Source organism: Chanos chanos, chromosome 10 (assembly GCF_902362185.1).
Source record: "Chanos chanos chromosome 10, fChaCha1.1, whole genome shotgun sequence".
Classification (NCBI taxonomy): domain Eukaryota; kingdom Metazoa; phylum Chordata; class Actinopteri; order Gonorynchiformes; family Chanidae; genus Chanos; species Chanos chanos.
In genome coordinates, this window is record NC_044504.1 from 9522217 (window position 1) to 9546974 (window position 24758).

The 24758-nt window shown below is 40.9% G+C and overlaps 3 protein-coding genes across 8 annotated transcripts in view; 2 read left to right on the plus strand and 1 right to left on the minus strand.

Moving 5' to 3' along the window:
* LOC115822055 (protein FAM126B) overlaps positions 1–16700 on the minus strand; it is a 33173-nt gene extending 16473 nt beyond the window's left edge. For 2 of the 6 annotated variants that reach the window (XM_030785694.1, XM_030785699.1), the window contains exons 1-4: positions 11357–11768; positions 10878–10988; positions 3101–3187; positions 202–277 (exon numbers count right to left, since the gene is read on the minus strand). In XM_030785694.1, the coding sequence (XP_030641554.1) occupies positions 202–252 (51 nt within the window). In that variant the 5' untranslated portion in view covers positions 253–277; positions 3101–3187; positions 10878–10988; positions 11357–11768. Of the gene's footprint in view, positions 1–201; positions 281–3100; positions 3387–10877; positions 10989–11356; positions 11769–16407 lie in introns of those variants that run through there. The other 4 variants (XM_030785695.1, XM_030785697.1, XM_030785698.1 and 1 more) reach the window with 4 other exon arrangements.
* A 1246-nt stretch (positions 16701–17946) lies between these two features.
* Positions 17947–19382, plus strand: ndufb3 (NADH:ubiquinone oxidoreductase subunit B3). The gene is made up of 3 exons (XM_030786852.1): positions 17947–17988; positions 18685–18814; positions 18995–19382. The coding sequence occupies exons 2-3, from the start codon at positions 18687–18689 to the stop codon at positions 19143–19145; spliced, it is 279 nt and encodes a 92-aa protein (XP_030642712.1). The 5' UTR covers positions 17947–17988; positions 18685–18686; the 3' UTR covers positions 19146–19382.
* Positions 19383–20552: 1170 nt separating this feature from the next.
* Positions 20553–24152, plus strand: LOC115822768 (CASP8 and FADD-like apoptosis regulator). The gene is made up of 8 exons (XM_030786684.1): positions 20553–20839; positions 20968–21073; positions 21509–21644; positions 22558–22610; positions 22801–22879; positions 22972–22975; positions 23217–23729; positions 24023–24152. Exons 1-8 carry the CDS (start codon positions 20553–20555, stop codon positions 24150–24152), a joined length of 1308 nt encoding a protein of 435 aa, XP_030642544.1.
* Positions 24153–24758: the final 606 nt, after the last annotated feature.

A 24758-nucleotide genomic window follows, 5' to 3' on the forward strand; every position in this document is an offset into this window, starting at 1 on the left:
TAGAGTGGTAAAAAAAAACATTTAGCAACTCCCAAATCTTCCCCTTTCGTGTGAGCCGAGGGTTAAAGTCCTGTGGCTAAAGACGCGTAGCGGGATAAGAGTTAGGCTGAAAAGAGTTTCAGAGAAAAGACAGATTAAAGAGAGAGAGAGCGAGCGAGCGAGAGAGAGAGCGAGCGAGAGAGAGAGAGCAGTCTGACTCACCTTGAATTCTGAGAGCCATTCCTCCACTACCCCTTGGTCCGAGCCCAGCATCTTCCACAGAGACCCCCCTCCACCTCTGCTGCCAGGATGAGAGAGACAGAGAGGTGAGAGGAGGGGAGGGACGGGAGTGTGCATTTATTTCATTAAAAAAAAAAAAAAAAAAAGATCAGGTCAAAAGAGGGCACAGGTTTTATAACAGTATCTCAAACACATGTAATCTCGGTTGCGAATATGCTTGCCCAAAATGCACCCCTGTCACCATGGGTTTTTTTTTTTTTTCTGCTATGACCAGATTTTCTCTATGAGTACCGTGTAATTGTACCACAGATGTTAAAACCTGAAAGTGAAAGATATTACCATAAACAACAGTGACACAAGCCGCTCTGTTACAAAAGCCTTCGAGGATAGATGAGGTAAAAGAATATTAATATGGAAGTAGGCAGGTTTCTCACAAGGGTGTCTGCTGTTACATAAGTAGAGCTGTCACTATGGATTTAGCCACATGGACAGCCCCACCCGTCTTCCGTCACATGTGTAACGTCACTGCCGACACCCATAAATCAGCCACAGAGAGGGGAAAAAAAAATTACCCAGATTTGATTAAGCGCTTGTGTAGCTGCTTACGCTGTTTTTAGCATGAGTATAAATATATATATGTATATATATATATATCGTAAAAACCTGTCTCATGTTACTCAAATCCTGTTTTTGGAAGGTGATAGTATTAAGTTATAGCTTGAGCCAACAATGATTCCAGCGTGCGTATTTTACTGTATGTTGTTGGCATTACTTCTCTAAGTTCAAGTTTTCAAATGGTATGCAATACTACACACATCAACAAGGCTCAAGCTTTTAATTCAAGCTAATTCAGGTTTAATTCAGCTTTAATTCAGATTAATTTAGTGGCAACTATATGGAGGCAGTTAGCTGAAGGTTAAACCATTTTTCTAGTACCAAACCATAGCCCTGAGTTGCCACCAGAGAAAAAAAAAGAAGAAAAAAGAAAGAGAAATACGAAAAAGCTGGACTTCAAAGGACATCAACACACTGAGAACATGTGATGGTGGATTGATTCTGTTTGTGTGACTGGACATAATTCACTTTCCACGTCAGAACTGGGCCTTACTGGGACATTTCCAATACAATCAAAGCCTCGCTCACGTGTGCAGTGACATTGTAGTGGTATTTTGAAAAGGCCAAAGGTAACAGGGGAAAAATAAACACAAAAACAGCAGCCTCTTTATACACCACAGGAAAATAAACGCCCTAAACTAATATCCCAGAGAAAGTGCGCAATGTTGGTTTTGCCTTGAGGCCAGAGAGTCTGTCATGGCTATGAATGGGACTGTGTGTTTGGCTGTGTAAAGCCCTGCCGATTGTAACAGTGGGTAGTTTAGTGGGGCATTCATTCAGATGGCTGCTGAGGTGGAGTTCAGGTGAGGAAGAAGTGGGAGAAGAGAATGAGGTCCCTGTTTCAGGATAGAGACTGCGTGTCCTGTGGAGTCCCACAGAGACGGAATGATAAACCTCCTACTGTGATTTTATTAAAACACACACTCACCCAGAACCATACACAAATACACACACATACATGCACACACACATGCATGCACACACACACCTGCGCATGCACTCACACAGGCACACACACACACACACATGTGTACACACACGCACAGTCTGGAGTAGGTACGTTGCTGTAAACACTGAGATTCACACTGAGATGAATAGCTTTCAGACAGATTGATTAATTAATCCTCTAATCATTACAGCATTACAAAAGCGGTACAAAATCTGGTCTGGAAAGCTGTTTTGATGTGTGAATTCATTTGCATTGTAATTCCACACAGACAATGCTCTCTGTAGCCCAGTCTTGCTCGCACACCTGGCAAATGAGCCGAATCTGCTCCATTTCATGAAACTTTCAACAGATTGTTATCAGTGCAGCAGATGTTGCAAATACATGAAGTCTGCAAACTAAGGAGTGCTTTGGTTTCTAAAAGATAAGGATGTCTCTGCTCGGAACTCTGGCTAAGGTCATATTTGGAGTTGTGTTCACGGTCTGGTTGCATCTGTTATGGGTATCAGATGTGTACGGTGTAGACAGGGGAATCTACTCAGCAAATGTTTTCTTGGAAGGCATTTTCCTTGCCACTGCACAGCTATATCTAAAAATGTCAGACAATTTAATGTCGGAAATAACGTAACGCTCACTGAATAGCTTGCTGACGATTCATTTGAAGAAGGATTCAATCCTCAAAAGAGAATAAAATTTTTTTCTCACTACATAAACAACATAGTAGGCCACAGAAAAAGGGCCATCAACACTGAAAATCCCACATCACTACGATTCTAATACATTCCTTTAATCTGTCTCTTCTCTGGAACAAGTGGGAAAAGAGTGAGTGTGAATCTGAAGTGAACTTTGAATCTGAAGTGAATTGTGAATCTGAAGTGAACTGTTCATATAAATATCTTGAGAGACTCTGAAAGCCTTGAATAACTCTGACCTTGAGCAGAGAGCTTCCCTCCTATTCTTCACAGCTGAGAGATCAGCTTGCTGCCAGGGAGCAGTAACCTGTTTGGCATCGTTTCAATCACATCAAAGCTTCGCTAGCCTATCAATCAGACCTCTCCTGGCCCTCATTCAGTCACATCTGTATTGGCAACATTCCACACACCTTCTGCTCCACGTGCACAAGCTGCTGGCACCTACCTTCTCGTTTTAACTTTAGAATTGTTTGCAAAAGGAGTTAATCAACATCTATTTCAGGAGGAGTTACCACATGACGCCCCCTCTCTGGTGTGGGGGTTCTGACCGCAATGACAAGCCGACCTGAGGTCAGATGACTTCAGAGCTAATCCACACCAGACATTAGACGACTTCAAAGTGACTCACCTCCCTTTCTCCCAGAATTCAGCACTTCACCGAGTGAAGCAGTTTAATCTCCTCGCAGTCACACATCTGTAAATCTCTCGGGGTCACCTGCGGAGAGAAGGGTCAACGATATGATAAACGCTGGAACAAGGTAAAGACTGGTTTATTGGACCCAATTTCATTCGGTTCCTTTGATCAAGAGAGGGCAAAACGCTTAGCAGACGGACATGATCTTCCAACGGCTTCCTTTTGTGCATTCTGGAACAAAGGAAAATCAATTTTAAACATGCAGAAGAACAAGAGTGGGAAGCTGGAGAATCAGATCTTGTAAGAGACAAAGAGCAGTGTAGGAGTTTGGGTGGGCTACAGATAGATACTGATATATATATATATATATATATATATATATATATATATATATATATATATATATATATATATAAATGAAAACGTACATTGTATTTCTAAGGCAGAAACAGATTCTGTTTCATGTTGTCCTTTTACTATTACCAGCGGTGTCTTTAAACACTGACACAAAGCATCAGTTCAAACAGCACTTTATGGTATAACACTTTTCCATCTTTAAACAGTGCAAAATCTGATTAGCATTTGGCAAGGATTTGACTAAAAACAACCCAGAGATGATGCTTCATGACAAACTAGTGATGAATACAACACTCCAACACAGAATTAACTTTCCATGAATAATCAAGCACAGTACAGTCAGTCAATCTTTTTTTTTTAATTAAACTATAGCTGCTGAATCTTTAATAAACCATCACAATCTTATTTCTTATTGTTTGGTCTGTAACCAGCAAGCTACTCAGGCTAGCAGAGTTCAGGTTTTGTTCAGACTGTTAACATGCCTGCCATGCCTGTGTGGGGCGGCCGTTAACTGTCAGCATGATACAAGTAACTTAAACACTATTTACTCCTACACTATTTACAAACAGCAGGAGACCGGACAAACAGCATTCTCTAACATCAGAAACACACACACACACACATACACAAGCATGCATGCACGCACACACAGGAGCGCACACACACACACACACACACACACACACACACACACACACAGCCTTTAGCAAAATGAACAATGTAAGAAATTGCACAGAAATTGCAAGAACCCATTAAATTGTACAACAAAAATGAAGCCATGCTCACAATTAGGCCATTTCCTTAATGTCTCAGGAAGACTTGAAAATGCAAAAACTCCACATTATGCCAGAGTGGTCTAGCCCTGATAAATGGCCATAAGGAGAAAGAGAGGGCAAGAAAGACAACAGAAGGAGAGGGTCAGAGAGACGGCTGAACAAGAGATAAGAGCCAAATCAGGAACAACAGGGACCTCTTTGAAAACCACAAGACAAAAACAGACCCAAGAATCATCATCCCCTCCGTTCGGCGGCAGCAGTAAACTACCGCTATCTATCCCCTGTCATCCAAAAAAACCCCGCCTCATTCGATACCGTAGCCTGTCCATTATTACTGATCGTAAAACGCAGTCAGAATGAAAAGTAGAGAAAGCATTCCATAATTCATTCTACGGTGAGAGAGCTGTACTGACTTCTAATGGTGAACTTATCCTGTAAGAGAGTGATGTGCAGTGAATGTAGTGCCAAATGCAGTGAATGTAGTGCCAAATGCAGTGAATGCAGTGCCAAGTGGAGAACGGAGAACCTGACAGTGGACTGACCACTCCATAGACCTCACAAAGGACCACACCCTACCTTTAATAATAAGTAACTTATTGTAATTTATTGTGTGTGTGCATGTGTGTGTGGGTGTAACAGGTGCTCACAGGCATAAGATATGTTTGCCATTTTAGTGGAAGTGCAGGAAGTGAAGGTATTTACAGTGTCGCCCAAGAGCAGCTGTGCATATTTTATGATAAAATTGCTATATCCCGTATTTAAAAAAGGGCAGCCTAAATTGTGAGAGTATTCCATACATAGAGAACGCTCACTGGCGCTCATTATCTAAGCCGCTTATCCTTATTAGGGTCGGGGGGGGGGGGGGGGGGGGGTCTGGAGTCTGTCCCGGCATTCCCTGGGCAAACAGCGGGGAAACACCCTGGACAGTCCGCCGGTCGATCGCAGTACATGGAGAACAACGTAGAAAAATACAGACACAGATAATAGACAACAAAAACAGACACGTAAATGTCACTTGTCCCTCCTAAATTAAAAAAAAAAACAACAACAACAACAACAACAACACAGAGCATTTTTGTCATTTCAGTAAAGTCAACTCTTCTCCAAATATGTTCAAAGAGGAAAAACTGACTCTCTCAGATTGTACACCAAAACACCATTCTGCATACTGGCTTGTTCTGTGTGCCATCCCAGAGACCTCATTGTGAATGGGTGACCAGTGTTACACACATCAATACAATAAAATTAAGAGTTCAAAGCCTTGGTGTCTCGAGGTGACGCAGGGTGAGAGATGCTCGCCCACCAATGCAGAGGGTACGAATCCAGGGTGCATCAGAGGAGCACAGCGTGAACCTCCACGTGCATTTCGGCTTCCTGGAGACGCCCTCCACGGTCCGGTGAAAAGAAGCCGTTGGCAACTCCACCTGTATGGGAGGGGACACGTGGCGGTCTGCAATGTTCCCTGGCCGGCGATGAGGGTGTACAAACAACAGGGAAAGAGGTGCGAGGGAGTCGTCTATCACTAAATTGGGTGAAAAGGGGATAAACACTTAGATTGAAGCCAGTCCCTTATTCACAGTTAACTAAATGAGAGCGGGTAAACCCTAGAGCTCTGCACCGCCTCCCAACCCACTCACTGTTTGTTGTGCATTCAGAAGGCCTGACGCTGCTACGGCGCACAAGACGCCAGCTCTATTGTTGACTATTTGTGGCTTTGCCTTACGAAAGCAAAAGAACAATACGCTAACTTTCCGCGAGTAGCTCTTTCCTCTGGAAATCAGGTCTGCTGTAGCAGTGGGACACCCAACCATATATCCTGTTTACTTCATTTCACTCATCGGTCCTGCTGAGGTCCTCCACACCGGTACAACACACAGGGCTTGGACATCGGAGATTAAAGCAAAAGTGATGTAGATATATCCTCTTTAAAAAATCACAAATCACCAAAACCTCTCTTTTAGACGAAGTATGAAATACACGCTCCTAAAAAGACTCATCTGTTTCAGACAATGAAGACACGACAGACACAGAGTGTCTGTCTGTGGATGTCAGGGAGTAGTCTGTCGCAGCATAGACAGTCAGTATTGTATGAATGAGACGGTAAGTGAAAAGGACAGAAAGACAGAAAGACAGAGAGAGAGAGAGAGAGAGAGGGCTGGGAATGACACAAAGAGGTCTATTGTGAGTGTGAGTGTGGCTGTGAACCATGCCCTGGGTGTAGTAATGTTTTTCTATTTTCTGTTCAAGTGCTCGTTCATGCCCTCTGGACGGTGTGAAGAGGATGAGAAAAGGCCTCAGAGGCACCAAAGACGGTCTCATTTAGATATTAACCACGCTTACTGAGCTGCTGTCTCTTCTGAGGACAAATCTGACCATTTTCAGTTAGTATTCAGCTGATAGTTATTAGCACTAACATCATTTGAACAGACTAGTTCACATACAGGTCGTGTGACCATTTAGGCCCAGTCAGTGTAGCATCAGAATAATTTTTCAACTTCAAATCGCAGTATGCAGGGAGACAGACACAGGTGTAGATCACCTCAAAATATGACATGTGAAGACTTTTGACGTGAATGACTAATCCCTTCCCATCACAGCACATTCTACTGTGAAGATCAGTCTGTAATCTTTTTGAAAAGATTCAGCCAACGGCAAAAACACTGATAAGTGAGCCCATTGGCACATCTCTGGCACACAAGCATGTTTCACCAACGCCTGGTGTTCACTCGCAGTTTAAACAGTACGATATTAGTTTTCTGCTACGCGTTTTCGTACTGCTGTTCATTTTGCCAACACTTACGCTTACACACAGAACCACACTCATAATCCTAAGCAGATCGCGTCTGTGCTGGAACAGCACGTCTCCTGCGTGTGTGTGTGTGCGTGCGTATTTTAATGTCCTTCTCCAACTGGCTGACAGGTTTCACCACCCCACGCACTGTCTGTGCCGCTGACACATCTCACACGAGCGCACGCCGCTGTCTTAGCACGACTCTCCACAGAAAACCACCTGTCTGTTTTCTCGAAGATATACTATTTGTAGCATTTCAAAATTTCTAAGGCTGTTTCTCTTCCCCGTGGAAGCGTACATCATTTCGGTAGTCTTATTTGCTCATTTGGTTGAATACGCGCTTTAAATTTTCTGCTTTAAACAGAGAAGCGGAGTAGAGCCGATACTGAACTGTCTTGTATGAACTGTGCCAACACTGACTATATTGCTAAACACACCGTTAAAATCTGCAGCTTCCTATGAAATGTATCTCTCTGCTAAACGATGTTTGCCATCAGTCTCCTAGATGCCATGATCATTCGCACTGCATATCATCACATAATCACAGAGCGCCGTTCAATAAAAACAAACAGCATGTCATTAAACACAAATTAGGAAAGTGACACTTACAGTTATTGCCTCTTTGAACTTTAGATTAAACGTCATTAATAGTTCATTCCGACGCACATTTTCACTCAGGGAGATAAAATGACAGGCTCTTTATCACTGCTCTGCGATTGAATGACGCCTTCTCGTCATTCCGGACAGTTCCTTGTTTCGATATATTCCTAACGGTAGCAGGCGCACCGCATTTTTGCTGTGCGGGCAATGAGGTGTGAAACAGAAAACAGAAAGGTAAAGAATAAACACTCGGTGACCTCTCTCTTGTTTGGAGGACGAGAGAGTAAGACTGGAGCTTTTTGCAAACTTTGTGTGTCGCTAAGAAGGACTTATCGGAAATGACTCTATCGACAATAATAGGCTTGATCATTAAAAAAAATGGTTACGTCTTGACACAATGTAGCAGCAAAGTGCTGTGAAAGCAGGAGATCTGTGTATGAATTTTCTTTCCCTGGCCCTTCACCTCTGGTTCTGGAGCATCTCTTTATTGGTTGGCTTTGTTTAGTCTGACACTGTCGCTACCAAGCCCGGGCTCTCGTGACAGACGAGTTCTGTTGACAAAAAAGTCACCGAGTCAAGTATTACAACACTGATTTCGACACACCACGTTCATGCTATATTCACAGACTCTGTAATGAATGGAAACACCATTCAGACATCATTACTCAGGCTAGCATGATGCTAAAAGTGTACGTTCACACTCGCTGGTTCACACGCGCTGGTTTGCTGCGGCAACACTGCTTTAACGCCTTTTTTATCATTAAGGTGGATGGAGGTCAAGCCTTGTCACCTGTAGTTAGTACACAAAACACACTGCTGACCACGACAGTTAGATTTTGGAGGCTAAGTACTTTTTCCAATTAGCAGGGAGCAGTAAGTGCAGGGGAATTGACTCGGCTTCCAAACAGCAGGACAGCCCTCCTTAATACTTGCAATCCATCACGGAAAATGCCGGACACTGAGTTACACTGGGGGATTGGGCAGAGAAATGTGATCAAGCCTAAAGAGCACAGTCTTGGACTCCCACTCTATCACACACAAACAGGTCAGGTGAATGTGAATGGTAACGTTCCAACATTACCTGTCTCCCTCCAAAGTTTACAGTAACCTTTAGACAGCCAAAATCCAGTCCCTAAAAATGTTCAGACAATTAGCATCTGTGTTCCCAAAAAGGATCAAACTGTATTTCCATTTCTCTCCGTTTCGTTTCTAGACCTGAAATGAGGAAACCTACAAGCCTGTAATGTGGCCTAAATTGATGGTGCCAAGCTTCTGTGACTCTGGATTGAAATCTCTCAAGGTCAGCTCCACTCAGAGAGGCATGAATAATTGAAGTTTAGCGAGCCTGCCTGTTTTTTTGTCAGGCTATGTCTCCTCTCCCACTGTGCCCATTTCCTTCTGTTCCCTAAAGATCTGAATTGGCTCATGGCGGCAGAAATAGCACAGATAACTGGCAAAGAGGCGGCGAAAGCTCAGATGAGCTCTTTGAAGGACATGAGTCCAGACTCACAAACATGTCTTAACATGTTTAAAGAAGACTCTAATACACATGCTGTAGCAGACAAGATCTTCTCAAAACATGCAATACAGCGCAACCCCATGTGATCATTTTTTAGCACAACCATGCTGTTAAACACACACATGCACTCACACACACACACACAAACAAAACCTGTGGTTCTGGGTCATATTTTCATCGGTTCATCGTCCACAGACACACACACGCTGTATGACGAGGTTGACTCTCTATCAGAAGAATCAGACACCACAGTAACAGTAGTCTAGTTTTCTAATACTCCAACTCTGTGCTCACCAACATCAAATATTTGCATTCTCTGAGATAACCTGCTTCATCGCTATAAACAAACCCTGTTTCACAGTCAAATTCCTAAGACATTTTACTGCTCTCTCAGCATTTAGCACAAGATGGTGCGGAGAAACAATTTATATATATATATATATATATATATATATATATATATATATATATAATTTTTTTTTTTCCCCAGCTAGCTATAATGATAGAGCAGTGCTGGCTTATCCAGAACATCAATCAGCTCAGTGATTCAGAGCCTGTCTGCCAATACCTTCCACTGCAATTCTACACTAGCCTTCTACCCCAGCAGGAGAGTCGGTGAACACATATACATTTCCATTGTCACAGAGGCAGTGCTAACACAGACTACTACAAAGCTATTTGGTTACAGGGGGCAGTCAATAGCGTTCGTGCACTCTCTCTCTCTCTCTCTCCCCCTCATCTCTGCGAGGAGAACTGAGGCATGCTGAAATTCAGGCTAAAATTAGTACTGCTGCCTCTGCTGCTGCTACTGCAATGGCACACATGTTTGGACTAGGCTGGGTATTCATCAACAGTAAACACACATACACACCTTGATGCCAAAGACAACAAGCTTTAACAACAGGCTCTAATATGGGTAGGGAGGTATTTGAGTATACACACATGAATGGAAGATAATGCGTGACCTTGGTTGAGTGGTGATTCATGAATTTTAGATTTAGCGAAATAAGTACCTAAACAATACAAATATGGCTTTTTTTTTTTGCTTTTTTAATCATGACTAGAGAGGAACAACATCACATGGAGAGCATTGTGAGTGCTCTGAATTAAAATAATCACAATCTCACAGGAGAGAGGGGGAGGGAGGGAGAGAGATAGAGAGAGAGAGATGGATAGGTAGAGCGAGAGAGAGAGAGAGAGAGAGAGAGAGAGAGAAAGAGATGGCTTGGCGTGATGAGATGAGAAGGCACTCTGACAATAAAACAGGACATGATTAACCTTTTCACGTAGAGTGCTTCTGACACAGCAAGCTTTTAGCCTCTCTCTCCGTGAGAACAGAGGGAAAGTACAACCTGAGGCAAACACCTTACGATTCCATCACAGATGTGAACCACCCCGAGAACGAGACCACCACCTCAAATTTACCAGACATCATACAGATTTATAAGGCTCTATCAGACACAGCAGGAACGCCAGAGTTCTGGAGACCTTGAAAAATTAAATATACATATAAATAGGATATCTGAATTAAATATACATATAAATGGGACATCTAAACACAGTGAAACACCCCATGCCTTTATAGTGATTACACCCGATCATTTTGACACCAAATCTGCATATTTAAATGACAAGCCAAAGATAAATGTAGTGATATTTATCCTGACAAATGCTATGTCCAGTCCCCCTCTCATTCCACTGTTACTCCTCTAAAAAGACAACTCAGACCTGGCAGGGTAAATAAGCCCCAGATTATTATTCCATCTCTGAGAATCACGCAGACGACTGGCATCTGCTCCATGTTCAGTTGAGTCTTGATCAGAGCGGAGTGCTGAGGCTCTGGGCACAGTAAGGGGGGAGACACACACACACACACACACACACACAGTGCATGCTGGAATGGATAAGAGAAGCAATGAACCAGTGAACACATCTTGATCAACATCACAACATTCTAGAATTAACCCGACAACCGCAAATTAACTCAATGAATCTACCAAACTGTCAGACACAAATAAGATTTATGGTGAAATATACATATTATATATATACATACATATACACACACACACACACACATATATATATATATATAAAGCCTGTTTGTTAAAGCTTTTTTTTTTGCCCTCTGAGGTCTGGCACTGGTCTCCCCAGCTGGATGGGTCAGGTAGCAGTATGGACCTTCCTCCTGTCTCAGCAGAACTCACTGTGCTTAGCAGTGCTCAGAACGTGTCATTTCCTCTTCCTCTGGGGTGCGAGCCAGGTCTCCATGAGAGAAAAGAAAAGCCCCAAAAGACCGGACAATGATCCCAAACCCTCTATAAGGGATTCTATCACAGTAACTGAAGCTGAATGTGGACGGACAGTAATGCAAGCAAAGACCCACGGACTACAACCCCGTGTTTCCGGAACATGATCCAATGTATATGGACAACGCTCTTGCTCTTCAGGACTGGAGGTGGAAGACAAAGCGCACACAGACGCTGTAAGAGGTCCTTATGTACTCGACAGAGCTTGCCAAAATTCTGCAGCCTTACATTACATGGAAAGAGTTTCACATCGTCCTACACACTTGCCTCCTACAAGGACCCCACACACATGCACTGGCCAGAGTTCTGGGTGATGTGCCTCAGTGCTACTCAGCGGCATTGACTGAGGTCAATACAACAGACTGGGAAACAGGTCAATACTTCAGATAAAAGATCCATGTTCCACATTCACAAATCAAAGAGACATTGGGGGGAAAAAAACAAAAAACAAAAAACAAACAAACAAACAAAAAACCACACTGTCTTCAAAGTCTTGTGCTCTTGCCGGAGTGCAATGGCGAAAGCGTAACAGTCATTCGCTCATTTTCAGCTGTGAGTAACTGAAAATGGCAGAAGTTTACTGCGGCACGTAGATGAGCTTTGGTAGATCAATGACTGTCAAATTTTCTGGTTGATCCAAGAATGCAAAGTCAAATATAATAGCTGACAGGTGGATTAAAGATTAACTGAGGACGCTGCACAAGCCGCAAGCACATCATCCGTTTTGTAAAAATACCACTGCATCCCTATCTCTGTGGTGAGTGCATAGCAGGAAGGGTAAAGTCTATGTTTAATAAGTCAGGAAGGTACATAGACCAGAAAGAAGAAAAAATGAAATAACTGATACCTACTTAAATCTGACTATTTCTCACATGAGGCACCAGAAAGTTCATTCCGACAGGATAGGAAGGCCTGTCCATTCTAGAATCTCTTTAGTTGTATACCGCTTTTTACTCTCAAGATTTGTCTCAAGGCAGCATTACAGAGATCAGTGCGTGCGTGCATGCGTGCGTGCGTGTGTGTGTGTGTATGTGTTTTGAATTTAGTCTACAAATGCAAAAAAACAAAAAAACAAAAAAACGACAGAAGGACAATAAAATTCCACATAAAAAAGAATATATAATGAACAGTAGGTGATTTGTGGGGGGATGACAGGGGATGCCAACCCCCTTGTTAGCAAAATGACCAAAATGCATCGCCCTTGTTAACCTGCCAACCCCCTATACACTCAATAGAGTAGTGTCAGTGAACACTGGGCCATCCTCCCTGCTGGCCATTGGGCCATCCCCCTGTTAAAACAATTACAAATCACCTATTGGTAATGCATACTATCCCCAGGCTAAAAAGAAACATAAATATGACTTGTTTTATCAAAAATCATTTTGTGTGGCCATGAGAACAATGCACTAACAATGTTCATTCTTGAACACTGAACACCACTAAACTCAGTATTTAACAGACTGACTGTCCTTTAGGTAAAAGTGGTGTTGGAGGCAAATTCACATTCATTTCAGAGTTACTGATGGAAACTGGCCCAGTGACTACCCGTTTACAAGCTCTGTACTGGGCCAGGAAATCCCAATACCCCTCAAACACACGCACACACACGCACACACACACACGCACACACACATATGACAGTCACTGCATGACTCTAACAGGAAAAGCACTTGTTTGTTTCATGTGTTTCTTCCCAATAGTGGCCTTTTCTTAATCCAGTTTGTTCTGGATCACTTACTTTGCATAAACAGACAACACACACACCTCTCTGGCATTCTAGATAACCGTCACATCAACTTCCTTTCTCTTGCCTGCATTTTGCCTGTCACAGATATGCAACCTTAACAGAGAGGGCACATGTTACTGAGACAAACAGCTGTGTAAGAACAGGTACCTAGTGGAATCTTCCTCCCTCTCTCTCGCTTTCTCCAGATGACCGCAGAGACGTGACAAGATGCAACACGTTGCCTGCCGTTCACACCGTGGCCAGTGCAGACTGCAGAACCCTCCTCCTCATTTCTCTTTCTCTCTTTTTTTCTTTTCAAATATGCAGAGTCAGCCCTGTTTCAGATCTGAACTCAGAGGAAGACAAGGCACGTGCCACAGGAAGTAGATCTCACATGTTCAATGTGTTTTACCCAGAGTCAGCACAGCACAGCACAGTACCGTTCATCAGAATGTGTTGACATCAGGCTTTGGTGGGAAAGATGAATTTAAAAAAATAAATAAAAAAAAAAGACCCAAGAGATGATAGAACAAAGGCCCTGCTCTTAATTGGACACGATTAACTTTGTCAGAGTCAGTTATGCTTGTTGTCAAATGGTGAATCTTCCCATCAGCTCTAATTACATGGGCCACAATCATAAGGCATGTCATATGACAGACACGCTGTACTGACATTTGGTGCCAAACACAATGTCAGTTTGCATTGTGCCTGATTGGTCACTGTTTTCATTCGGGTGCAACTCCATAAAAAAAAAAAAAAAGATTAGATAAGATAAGGAAAAAGATTAAATAATCCATAGACTGCCTCTTACAGCACTGAACACATTCACTTGGTGAACTGTCACTACAGCTGATCTGCAAAGAACTAATTACAGCACTGATCCCACTGGTCTGCCTGTGTGTGTAGTCAAGAGAAGACTATGCACACAGATACTTCAGTGATGACAAAAATCTGACCACTGCTTAACACACAGAAGCTCAAGAGCAACTTCTTTACCATTTCTAACTCAAGAGAAAGAACAAGGAAAAATACATCTGACAAAAGCAATACACAGGGCACATGGTTCACTACATGCTCAGACAACTGGCATGTGCATGTCTGAAAGAGTCTCTCTCTCACACACACACACAAAACAGATGTGGCCACTGCTGCTCTGTAACCTGGAGTCACAATGCAGTTAAAAACAGAACACATCTTTCCTAGCAACTGCAGACCAGCATGGACACATCTGAAGGGACCCAGAGATCTGACACCTTTATTACCCGTCAGTGCCTTTTATTCTTCCTTTCTCCACAGCGAGAAGTCAACAGAAAACTCATTTCATTCTCATAACAAATAACAAAACACAGAAGTGCTCAAAATCCTATCACTGCACTAAGGGAGAGGATAACGATGAATATGCCTGAGAACGAATAAAGCTACTTAATTCAGAGCAGGGGGTTGATTTCTTTGTAAATAATTCCATGCACACAAGGCAGAGGAGAGTCTGTCGGGAAAGAGAGATGGTGATTGTGCATGTGTGTGAGTGACTGAGTGAGGAGTTAAAAAAAACGAAAAAAAAAAAAAAAAAAAGAAGATTGTATTGAATTATGTGGATCTTTAATTCTGTATCTTTGCCCAAATATGAGTGCTACTAACATTTATGTCAAACTTTGGTTTACAGGTGAAGTTTGGGCAGAGGAGGAGGACTGAACCCTTTACAACTGGTGAAAAAAAAAGAACAACAACTAATGACAGTGACTGAATAACACATCCAGTGTGAAAATCATTCACTGATCACACTTAAAAAAAACATTTATAACATTAATATTTAGACCACATGAGATTATGTTGCCACATAACGCTATCCACTTCTTGGCCTGAGTGAAGATCCAGTTGAAATTCCATACAATCATTCATATGATAAGACAGAAAAAACCAGAACACATTTTTAGGTCACAGCTTGAAGGAACAGGGTCTTTTAAGTCAGGCCAATGAAACTAATTTGGATCTGAAACATCAAGTGTAAATACACTGACCAATGCTAACCACTTCTAGTTACGTCACTTCAATGCAGACACTGATTTTGATGAAAAGACCCTTGGCTGCACCATTACTAGTGAAAGAAAAATGATGACAGAAAAAAGTTATATATTAGGTTAACAGATTTGGTCACATACTATATTCATTTCTCTTCAGACATGCTTTTCACTTTTTCTTTTCTCTCGTTTTCGTCTTTTAAACAATGTTCATTTCAAGTAGCTAAAACATCCAGTGAACTCATATGTGTTTAAGATATTAAAATGATTTTAAAGACTGCCGGCATGATTCGCTCAAGATTAGTGCGAGACGTGCTTCAAATTAATTGGTTTTGCAGTTTGAATCGACCAAGAGTGCACTTGATTTAGGTTAGTGTGAAAGTCCCTGTCAAAATATGAGGTCAGTAATAACTTCAACATCACTAATTTCGTTCATCATATTTTTAAATACATTTTAGAAAGTAGCTAATTTCCCGGTGCCAACAGAATGGAAAATAAAGCATCGGTGCCACTGACTGTCACTGGATACGTGACTCGTTCGATAGCGTCTGGGGAGGGAGAGACTGAAGCCAACGTGGTTACTGATAAAATAAGTGGTTTATACGCACAAGGGCTCACAATAATTTGAACACTGCGAAGATTGCGACCACTGGTCATTTTTACCCTATTTACGACTATAATACAGATAGTCAGCGGTCGTCAGCTACATTGCGCTACATCATGCGGCAGTGGATAAACAATGTGGGTCCAAAACCATCTGTCTGAGGTTGTTAGTTGGCTCGTTTTAAGCCATCAAACCAACGGATCGTATTCATTTAGCCATCTCGTTGCCCGCAAGACATAAATCAATGCTCGCAGTGTTACCACTGCTAACTAGCACATGCTAGTAGGTAAATGAAGGGTACGCAAATTGTAGTGGAGTAGTACTAATTTTGATCAAAGCAAAAGTCATGGACTCCTTTCACAACTGAACGTATTTGTGTTCTCGTAACCATCAGCATCAAGCATTAAGTTAGCAAGACAGCAAGCTTGCTAAGTTAAGGGAGAAATAGCTCCAACCTGGCACGTGCCTTCAGCTAATCTTAAATTAAATACTCCAACCCCAGGTAAATGTATGCACAACTAGGCAGCCATCACAGCTACTAAATCAGTTGACACCAATGGTTACATCGAAAGCGACAGAACTGAGGGATCAATGCACATACCTGATCTTCTGAAGAACCTGAGCAATACGCCTCCACTATGTGTATCGCTAGCTTGTGGCAGAGGCTCGCTATTACTCTCCCAAGTTAAAACCCAAGTTGTTTCCAGTAGTACACAACACTACTGTACAATTAATGGTACTCGTTGCTAGCTCCGATGCTCTGTTTACGAGGAACAAAATTAGTATTTATAAGGCTAGCTAAACCTATAGGAGGGGATGAGAGATCCAATGGGTTCCAAGAGCGACACGTATTAAATACTGTATTGTAACACAGTTCGTTCTCTTTCCCCAATACGTCTGTGCTGCTTAGCTATATGATACTTGACTCCTCGATGACATTTCCTTCCTGGCGAGTGCTGCTCCACCAACGCATTCAGCCATTGGGTAGTCTCCAGAGTTTTAACAGGCCATTCAATTGGATAAGTGGAGGTGACTCGAACATTGCGGCTGATTTGCACATGAATGTTTTAAGGTCACATATTTGTTAAGTATGGATAGGGGAGTTTTTTAGAGTCTACAGCTCTTATTCTTACTGTCACGTTGCTTGCTACCATTAGATAGAGGACAACTAATTTAGGTTATCATAAACATGATGAAATGAATGCTGTCTTTTCATTAAAGTCATCCTTGATGTTTCATCTTGTGTCTCACGGGGGGAACGAGACTACTCCTGTTTCAGTTTTAAACTAGAAACCCATCATGTGTAGCAAAAGAGATTTCCCCGTTCAGATGAATGAATGAAAGAAAGAAAGACAGAGGGAATCACGGGAAAAAAGAAGCAGTTCGGAAGGAAGACTATTAAATATATGCCGACATGATTAAATATATATGTTAGCAACATCAGTTTTCAAAGACTGGTGCCAGTGCGTATTTTAGTGAAAAATTGCTATGGATCATTAATCTGTGATAGACATCGCCCCCAAGAGGACGTAGTGAAACCTGGCAAAAACTTTCAAATACCTTTTCAGGAAAATACCTTTTTCTTGACAAAAACTTGTGCTTAAGCCGGGCAAACGCTGCAAAAACACATGCAATTCACAGAACGATCTCTGAATTGTACCCAGTAATTGGCCGTAATTCAAACAATTTAAATACTCATATAACATAAATATCAGTGTCTGACTAGAACTGAACTGGAAGGAAACATCCTTGATGCAAGATACTTGTAGCGTAGCAATATTAACTTTAACTTTCACTGTTTTAAACAAGTGTTCTTATATTTTTTTCACAGTAACCATCATTTCGTTGCTTTAGTGTAGCTCTGCGTAACCTGTAGATCCTTATCCATAGAAGCTGGTTGTCACCAATGACTTATATTTTAGAAAGTTAGCATATTTCTTTAAATACCAGCATCAGTCTACTTTAGGTGCCTGTGTAGTGCTGTCCGAGGTAAATATGCTCTGTAAAGCTGCACAGTCAACATTTAATTAAATACTGGTCCCTCACTGAGCACAAAAGCACTTTGGACATCTCAATGGACTTTTATTTACAAAATTGTGGACCATATTGTGCTCCGGAAGTAGAATAGTGCTAGTGCGTATCCAACATCTCTCTTGGAGGTCATCAAGACGTTTGTTCCCAGGTATTTATGTGATCTCGGAACGTTGGAGTATTTTTTTTTATTATTAAATTGTGCATTCTGTGGCGTTTTATTTCAGTTTACTTATTTTGAATCTTTGTTTCCCGTCAGCACGTTTTCTACGCAGATTGTTAGCTAGTTTATTACTCAGCTAACCTTCACTAGCAAATGGCTAACATTTAGAATAGCTTAGCGATATGGTAATAATTATTCTAATGTTAAAGAGCAACTAGCGTCGGCTCCAGCAATATTCAATTTGTGCTCATTGTGTGTCTAACTAACTAAATGACTAAGTAAATACTTACCTAACTAACTAATCTGTACACACATTGTTTGGCAAAGTCATGCGCTGGGGAGCCGTACTGTCAACTACCGTACTGTCAATATTGCTCGTTATGTCCAACACCATATTAAGGCTATGTACATATGCTTTTTTAATATCTAACTTTTCTTTTTTTTAATCTTTTTTAACAAATGGACATAGCGCTTTTGTATCCAATTATCCGAAGAAAGCCGCAGCACCACGTCAGTGGAACAATGCATGAAAACATCAACGCTATGTGTAACAGTGCTGATTATACATACGAAACGTATTCTGTGTCAGCTATTGTAATGCTGCACATCCAGTTATTAACGTCTGCTGACCCAGTGGTACCATGTCATTTTTGCTGACGTTGTGATGCATTTTTTTTCTTATAGGTATGGGTGGGGATCACGGCCATGGCAAACTGGCAATGCCAGACTACAAACAGTGGAAGTGGGAAGGTACACCTTTGGAATTCACGCAGCAGCGACTTGCTCGGAGGGGACTGAAGGACCCATGGGCTCGGTATAGTTCCAAATGAATGTGTATTAGCATCATGAACTTAGCTTTAACGGTCATTCACACAACGCTTATTAGTCACTGATACTCAAAACTCTTACAGCATCGTTAAAATGTCATCACCCAATAATGCTCAACTAATGGCATTTTGATATGTCACTGTCTCTGTTTTAAAATGTATTTCAGAAATGAAGCATGGAGGTACATGGGCAGTTTTGGCACCCCAGTCACTTTTAAGGATGTACTTTTCCGTGGTTTTAAGGGAGGATTCATTGCGTTTGCAGTGGCTCTTGCTGTGGAGTATGCATTCTTCCCCCCAAAGAAGTCGGAGCACTGAGATTCCATCACGTCTGCCCGATATGTCTGGGGCTGAATAAGGACTTTCACTGCACACCTTTAGGCATTTGTTATTTAATATATCTTTCCCTGTATTTCAGAGCTGTTATTGTTTATCCCATTGTCCTGTGGAAGCAAGAGGGATTTATAACACCAGTGTACACTTATAAGTCCTGTATGACCAATGTATAGAGACCTTCATTCAATAAATGATAAACAAAGGTTTGATTTTTGAGGACATTTGTTTTGTATTGTACTGTTTATATGTTTATTATTTACATATCTGTACTTTGTCTCTGAGATGAGATGCATGGTATAATTGCCTTTTTAATTTAAGCGATTTCAGGTGAGTTGGCAGAGTGCATACTTGAGTGTACAGATGTTATTTTGCTTCAAAAGGTTTTTTTTGTTTTGTTTTTTTTAAGGTGAAACAGATAAAAAGGGTGATTTCATAGCATTGTAAATAAAACTGCACCCTCTAGTGTGTTTCTAGACCACGTCACTATTAAAGTGTTTTCTAGTTGTGTGTTTAGGCGAGTTTTGTCACGGTTCAGTGAAGACACAAACAGAAATATTGTAATAAGTAAGGTCCTGGGTTTTTAAATTATATTCACTTGTTTTGAAGAACGACCTACCGGGGGATTGATAAAAAAGAGTTCCATTATCATTGCGGAACTTTTGGGTTTTGCCGCTGCGTACGGAGGGGCTCTTTACCGCTTTAGTTTTTGTTTTACTACGCCTCTCAGTTTCCGCAGAAAACCCCTGTGTTTCTTTCATGTCTAAAACGAAACTCGTCAGCAGGAGACTCGATCATCTGAGTGCTATTCAAGTTCAGTCGTCAAAGGACACGGTTTTAAATTGTCGCACCACTCTCTAGGTGGGTAACAGATTGGAAATGTAATAACATCTTTGTAATTGTAATAAGTGTATTGAGACGACTGACTATGCTGTTATTCTAAAACTATTTGCTCTTTCTTAACGAAATCGTAACCTAAAGACATTTTTTTCCGTTTAGCGTTTTCTTCTCCGTAATGAGACCGCTGAACGTGGCTTAATATGTAGGAAATGAAAATATCTAACGTCAAACCTGTTTTCTTTCGGCCACAGATAATGTTCATGACAAATGATGTGTCTCAGCACTTTTCCAAGGTCGTTGATTTGTTATTTTAAGCAAGGTCAAACTTTTTCGCGTTTTTCACGTCATGCTTTTTAAAATGTCGCTTCTCAGCAAACAGCGTTAGCGTCTTATCAGGTCTCTGAACTATTTGTTAATTTCTACTAGCCGTTAAATGTATATGCAAATAAGCAATATGGAAACATTATTTTGGATTAATCTTTGTAAATGACTCCACAAAAGCGAGGGTCTCTGATAATTGTTATGTTTTGTTATTAGTTCAGGTAAAAGGGCATGTCTAGGCATTTGTCTCAAACTATCCATCTAATTGCTGAGGAGCTCAGTAAAGATGAATGGAAGCGCCTGTCCTTTCTATGTGGAGTTACTGACACCGAATGCCCAAGTTTCGACGTCAGAAGGATGCTGATGTCTTTAATGCACCAAAAGGGATTGGATGAGACGTTCCTGATGGAGCTTATGTTTAAGATGAGACGTTACGATATACTGAGGAGTGTGCTAAACACCAATAGGACAGAAGTCGAGAGAATGCTGGGAAACAACCATGTTTTGTCGGAGTACAGGTATTTTTTTCTTGCAGTTTTGCGTGTTGTACGTATCTGTTGTTTTAAATTGTTTTGCACGTTTCACTGGTGATGTTCATGTCTCACTGTGTTTGTTTTATATTTTTATTTATTTATATTTTTGTCAGAGTTTTGATGGCTGATATTAGTGAGGATATGGACACAGATGACTTGAAATCCCTGGTGTTCTTACTTAGTGCTAACTTTCCAAGGGAGAGGTTAAGTAAAATTAAGGTAAAAGTAAAACACACAATTTTGTGAGAATGTCATATTTTTTGCTAGGCTAAAGATGAGTTTTCAGATACTTAATTTTAGATGTCTCAATTATAGACAAATTCTTGTCACCACTACTATGTACTTTGAAAGATTTTACATTCACATTTGCATTTCTCGTAAAGAAAACAGAGTTTCCACGAGGGCTGTGGTTTGAATTGGTCTGTGAGTCATGAAAATATGCATGTCAAAAAAACACTGTATGCTGTGAATTTGGCTGTTTGAGTAAATCTCTCCTAATGAAAAACCAGCAAAAACATCTTTCTTTGCTGTTTTTTTTTTTTTAATCTTTCAGTCATTAAAAAATAAAAAGGGTATTTAACTTGTATTTCAATACAAGATAAAGGTATGCGGCAGACACTAACTATAACAGTATCTTTTATTCCACTCTTACAGAGTTTGCTAGATGTAATTGTTGAACTGGAGAGACAAGACCAAATGTCCTGTGAGAGAATGGACCTGCTTGAAAAACATTTAAGAGCCATTCAAAGAACTGATTTGGCCAGAAAGATAAACCGCTATCAACAGAGAGGTGAGATTCAGAGTGGCATATGATAAATGCCACTGAAAGTAAAACATACAATGCATGTGTTGATTGTTGTCCTTCAAATGAGTCAACATGACATATAAGAGAGAGCTGAAATTACATAAGAGAAAACTTTGATGTATTAAGTCAAAAAGTTATATATAATAATAGTAACAAGGGGGCGCTTGCTTAGTAAAATTACTTTCAGTATAGGGGAAGTTGAAGCACAGTTTCTCCCTAGGCAGAATCAGTTCCTGTCTCTTTTTTCCATTCATATGGTGTTTCCTAATTTGGAAGATATACTTTCGAAATGTCATTTTGTTGACGCATGACTTGTTTCCTAATTTTGGAAGAAGTCATTCAGAGGGGTTTTTGAAAGAGGGGGATTATGGGTTATTTCTGCTATTTAAATTTATAGTGACACAATATGCTTGTTTTTTTAGGTTTAGGTAATGTATTTCCAAATCTGAAGCCTAGAGGATGGCTGTTTTATACAGATGAATTAATGAAATTTAATCTGCATTTATTACAGCTGAAACAGCCCGGCAGAGTGGTCCTGTTAATGGAGCTGTTGACAAGTTTTCCAGGGCTGCATCTGTGAGTACATAAGGTTTTTTTTCTCATTTTCCTCAAACACTTAAAACTATCTGGGACCTGGGATTCTGTTTTGTATCTGCTTAATAAAACTGACTCTCTTTCTCTTTATTCTTTCAGTCCAACAGCTCTTCTGGTATTTCCTGTACTTCTTACAACATTAAGCAAGTTCCTACCCTGCCCCATTGTGAGTATGAAAAGAACATTTTATGAAGACAGCAGAATTTATGTACAAAACAGATGTGTCCCCATGTGTTTGTATTTGTGTGTGTGTGTGAACGAGAAAGAGACATCTGTAAATTCTATTTATACTTGTTACTTTCAGGTGCAGGGAATGTAGAGATGGGAAATGCAGTGACATACAGAGAATACTCACAGGTAATGAATCATGCCTGTGGTTTGATTGTAGTTTTGTGGAATTCCCTTCTTTTTCTCTTTTTGGTGCTTCACTGTTCTGCCAGTAATGTTAAAAACAAAACCCAAACAAACAAAAAGGATATCTGTCATATAATGTGTTTCTAGAGTGTGGTCTGTGTGTAACCTTTGCATGTTATTCTCTTTACTTCAGAACTCAGTTGATGAGTATAGGATGCGGTCGAAGCCTCGAGGTGTGTGTGTAATTATAGACTGTGTGGGCATTGATGGAGGTAAGGGTTTATAGAGCTTTGTTTGTCAAATAACAGCTTGTGGTCTTACTGGTCTACCCTGAGGATTTATTGTGACACCTATAATTTAAAAGCATAGTGGAACCAGAACCAAATTAACAGAATTGACAGGCATCTGCTATGTTTCAGAAAGGTCCTTTACAGAGACCATTGATTTTAGGTATACGACCACCTGTTTAGGGAGTGCTGTTTTTGTGTTTAAAAACTGGCTGATAATGGTCATAATTAATCTTTGAATAGAAGGTGTGACTGCTTATTGCTAATGTAACAGAGCTTTAAATGTACCTCACACTTCTTCAAACCTTTTTATACAGACCAGCTGGAACAAAACATTCAAGTGCTTACACTTCCAAGTGATAACACACAAGCTGTTGTGTGTGAGAGAAACTCTGGCAACTCTGAAAGACGTAGCCAGGCGGCGAGAGCACTACTGGGCAGACGCCTTCATCTGTTGTGTCATCAGTCGGGGCTCTGCCACAGATCTCCTCGGCATCGATTCCCATGGCCCGGGGCTGAATTTAGACACGGTGAAGCACCTCTTCACCCCTGAGTGCTGCCCTGGTTTGGCGGGCAAGCCTAAACTGTTCTTCATTCAAAGTTATGAGGTTCCAAGGCCTCAGAGGTGCTATGGTGGAGCAGGGTACTATGATTACAGGGACGCAGATCTGGAAACAGATGGACCTGTGACCTCTTATGGAGTGGAGACGGTCCCTGCAAATGCAGACATTTTCTGGAGTCATTGCTGGACGAACGAGCATCAGCTGGAAGACCAAAACCATCATTCTGTGTATCTACAAGCTCTGTGTACCTCGTTACTGAAGGGACAGAAGAGGTAATATATTCTTTTGAGAGCCATAGTTTGCTAAAACCTATGAGCCTAATAACTAACGGAGAGTTACCACTGCAGCAGTGGACGGTGAAATTTCCATTAAGTTTTATAAAAGAGAACAGTCTCTTGGCACCAGCGTGAAGTTTCATTGCATCCTCTTTGATGTCACCGACCTCTCCTTCATTTTATTTTCTGAGAATCTCGCTGTCCTTTGTTTCACTAAGTCTACTGTTATTACATTGCATGAATGACACACACAAAAAATTCTTCTCTGTTGTGTGTTGTTTCCGTTGTAGGAAGATGAATCTGGTGGATGCTCACATGGAGGTGAATCGGAAAATATATGAACACAATGCAAAGGAAACAGGGGCAAAATACAGTATAAATCTAAGACATACACTACGAAAGCATGTCTGTCTTTCATGATTTGTGTTATCATAAATATCAGCCATAAATGGAGATTTTTCAGCAAGGTTTATTCAAAATGCTGCGAGTCAGTGTATTTCCTATAGCAGAGGAAAGGGTACATCTCCTTTTGTATTGTCTCTGTGAACTGACTCTGGTTTAACACCCCACCCCCATCCCCCCAACTGGTCTTTTGTTATATTTGTTATTTATTTATTTATTTATTTATTTACTTAACGGTGAATTTGTGCTGAAATTAAGTCACTGACAAGTATCTGCTCTGTTTATCTCATTCTACAGATAACATGCACACGAAAACTCCCTTTTCCCCTTCTGTGTGTTTACAATGTAACAAATTTATCTAAAGATAGGATGTGAAGATGAAACCGTTTTTTAATTCAAGATTTTCATCCAATTAGCCAGAGAACACTTTTCAGAGAGCTGGAGGAATATCTTGATTTTGTGCATTATGCATTTCATGTATGATTATATTAATCTGATTGTTTATTGTTTTGTTTTACTGGCCTGTGGAAAAACACACTGACTCAACTGACTGAACTTGTGAATAGTTAGAATTACTGAAATAACAGGAGATAATCTGTGATTATAATTTTTGGACTGCTTTGT